This window comes from Loa loa, assembly GCF_000183805.2.
Source record: "Loa loa unplaced genomic scaffold supercont3.864, whole genome shotgun sequence".
Lineage (NCBI taxonomy): Eukaryota > Metazoa > Nematoda > Chromadorea > Rhabditida > Onchocercidae > Loa > Loa loa.
Window position 1 is genome coordinate 1 of NW_018109044.1, and position 3,063 is coordinate 3,063.

The 3,063-nt window shown below is 21.7% G+C and overlaps 1 protein-coding gene across 1 annotated transcript; it reads right to left on the bottom strand.

The window, feature by feature from the left end:
• Positions 1-1,625: 1,625 nt before the first annotated feature.
• Positions 1,626-2,852, bottom strand: LOAG_14069 (hypothetical protein; the record flags this gene model as incomplete). Its single annotated transcript, XM_020448756.1, has 3 exons — positions 1,626-1,783; positions 2,338-2,565; positions 2,828-2,852. 3 exons carry the CDS (start codon positions 2,850-2,852, stop codon positions 1,626-1,628), a joined length of 411 nt encoding a protein of 136 aa, XP_020301124.1.
• Positions 2,853-3,063: the final 211 nt, after the last annotated feature.

Below are 3,063 nucleotides of genomic sequence, written 5' to 3' on the forward strand. Positions count from 1 at the left end.
AAATTACAGAAATCAATAATTCCCGAACATGGGATTAATAATAATAATAATTAATAATGACCATAATAATAATAATAATAATAGTAATAATAATAATAATAATAATAATAATAATAATAATAATAACAATAATAATAATAATAATAATAATAATAACGATAACAACAACAAAAATAATAATAATAATAATAATAATAATAATAATAATAATAATAATAATTAATAGTTAATAATAATTACTAATTAACATCATAATTAATTAATTAACAACTAACAATCAATAATTAATAAGAATAATATTTGATCCGCAAAATTTGATAATATAATGTACGAATAAGGTTAAGTTAGTAAACCAGGAAAAATGGAAATTGTTTGTTTCACAGCTTTGTTATATGTTAATTAAGAAAATAACATAATTAACATATATGATAACTTGCATTCTTGACCTATATTCCGTTCATATTTAATTGTATATCAAACATTTTTGCATGTTAATTAATTAATTAGTATATTGGCAATCATTATTGATAAATATAATAAATAGTAAGTGAAAATGATAAATTGAAATATGTTGCAGAAAGTGACCGATTAAATGACCATGAACTATTCCGATGAACTCAATAATAATAATAATAACATTTATAAATGAAATAAACATTAAGTATTTCAGTTTTCCCTTAGCAAAAATAGTTTATCAATCCGAAAAACTGGAAATTTTAAAAACAAAAAAAAAAAAAATACTGTCAACATTTTTTCTCTCATAAATTTTATGCAAGAAAAAAAAAAGAGATGGATGGAATAAATAAGAATTTTGAATTAAACGTTAAAATTTTTTTAAACCTTAACTGAAAAATGCAAGAAAAAAAAATTGTTTTTAGCATCGGAGAAAAAAAAAAATTATTTTTAGAAACGAAATGAAATGAAAAAAAAAACTTTAATCTGGAAAATTTATGCAAAATAAACAGCAATCATTTTCCTGTCACCTATACAATGATTACGTACGTGAAAAAAAAGATCAGCAATCATTTGCCTGTTACCTTACCACTAAAATGATCACGTATTCCTGTTACCGTTAAAATGATTACGTACGTGAAAAAAAAGTCAAAAGATTACGTGTAAATGAATGATCAACAAATTATACATCCAATATTTTCTAATAATTTCATCACTGTATTTCTTTAATTCTTCACTAATTTCATCCTACATTTTTGATTGCACATTTTATAAGAAGCGAAAAATCTCGATGATATCTTCAATCTTTTCCCGATATATCGTAAATATGACCTTTTAATTAATGCAAATTGATAAATATGACCTTTTAATAAAATATGATCTTTTAATTAATGTAAATTAATGATAAGTGGTAAAATGTCTTCGTCAAGAATTGGAAAAAATTAACAAAAATAGAGAATGATGTAATCATTTTTTAGATTTAAATTTTTCATAAAATATTAAAGTTTAAAATCTAAATAAAAGTTTAAATTTTTGAAATTTAAAAATTTTGCTTGTATTATACGAATTATTAAATTGATACATATTATTTTTTACACCTTAAAATTTAAACTTAAGAATGAATGATTGATTGCAATTGAAAATTGTCAAGAAATTTTTTTTTTATCATTTCTTTACACAATTAAATCACCGCTTACTTTAAAATGTACTGAAACCGGTTGAACCATTTTTTGTTTAAGAAGTTCGAAAGTTTGATCAATACATCGTCGTGCAGCTTCCGGTCCGGTTAATGATTCCGTATCCAATGAAATGATATACGTTACATTACATGCTGTAAAATTCATTTTTTTTTTCCTTCTTTTTTAATTTTAAAAAATTTCAGAGTTTAAATTTTTTGAAGATTTTTTTTTTGTTTAATTTTTGAAAAATTTTTTTTTGTCATTAATAAATATGCAGTAAAAAAAGGAAGATTAATTAACACAAAAAAGGGGGGAAAAAAAAGTTGATAACAAAATGATAACTTTCACTTTCCTAAACTTTGATCAATTACTTATCAATGGCAAAAAAAAAAAGAAAAAACTTTTTTGTCCCTCAATAATTTTTAGCAATTTTTATAAAATATATGATAAGTATATGAAAGTACATTGATTAAATGATTAACATATTTATCAGTAATTTTCTTTTACCTACTCTTAGCTATATAAATAGAATTGGAAAAAAGTTAAAAAAGAAAAATTGAAATTTAAATATTTTTAAAATTTAATTAACATAAAATGAATTTTACTTTTTTCAATATGAATAATATATAAAACAAAAAAAAAATTCAAATTAAAATAAAATTGAATTAAATTAAATTGAAGCATTCATTATACTGAAATTACAAACCAGCTCCTTGTTGTAAAAGTTGTTGTGCAGCTGAGATATGTTCCGGTGTATTAGCTGGATCATATTCCGGTAGCAATAATTTGGTAGGTAATGCAAGTGGTGTTATTGAATGTTGATATACAAGTGCAGATAGGGTACCAAATATTGGCTCATTATTACAACCCTTCAATTTGACACCTTTTGGTGATGGTTCAATCAGAAAATGACGTACTAATTCGGTACCATCACCTAAAATTAATTTTTTTATTGATTTAATGTATTTTAATGTTATACATCAATGATTATAAATAGCACTTAATTATAAGAATGATAAATAATCACTGATTAATTAAGGATTTATAGTATTGTTAAATTATAAAACAGTAATACAAATCTAACTTAATTATAATTAATCCTATATGATATGGTAGTAAAAACTAAGTATTCAATTTATTATTTCGTTTATTTTTATTGTTTAGCTAATCGAATGAATTTCCATGATTGTAATTACTTGGTAATAAATACATGGGAAGCATCAGGATCAATAATTAAAGATAATTAAATATAATAATTAAAATATACATGTGTAGTAATTATTCAAAGATAAGCTATTAACAATAATGCTAGGAGAAAAAAAAAAAGAAAATAGTTTGTTTCGGCAAAAAAAAAAAAGCTTAATGAAAGGAATAATAAGTCGAAAAGTTCAACAAAGGATTTCATATCTTCATATGTTGTATGTATAAAATC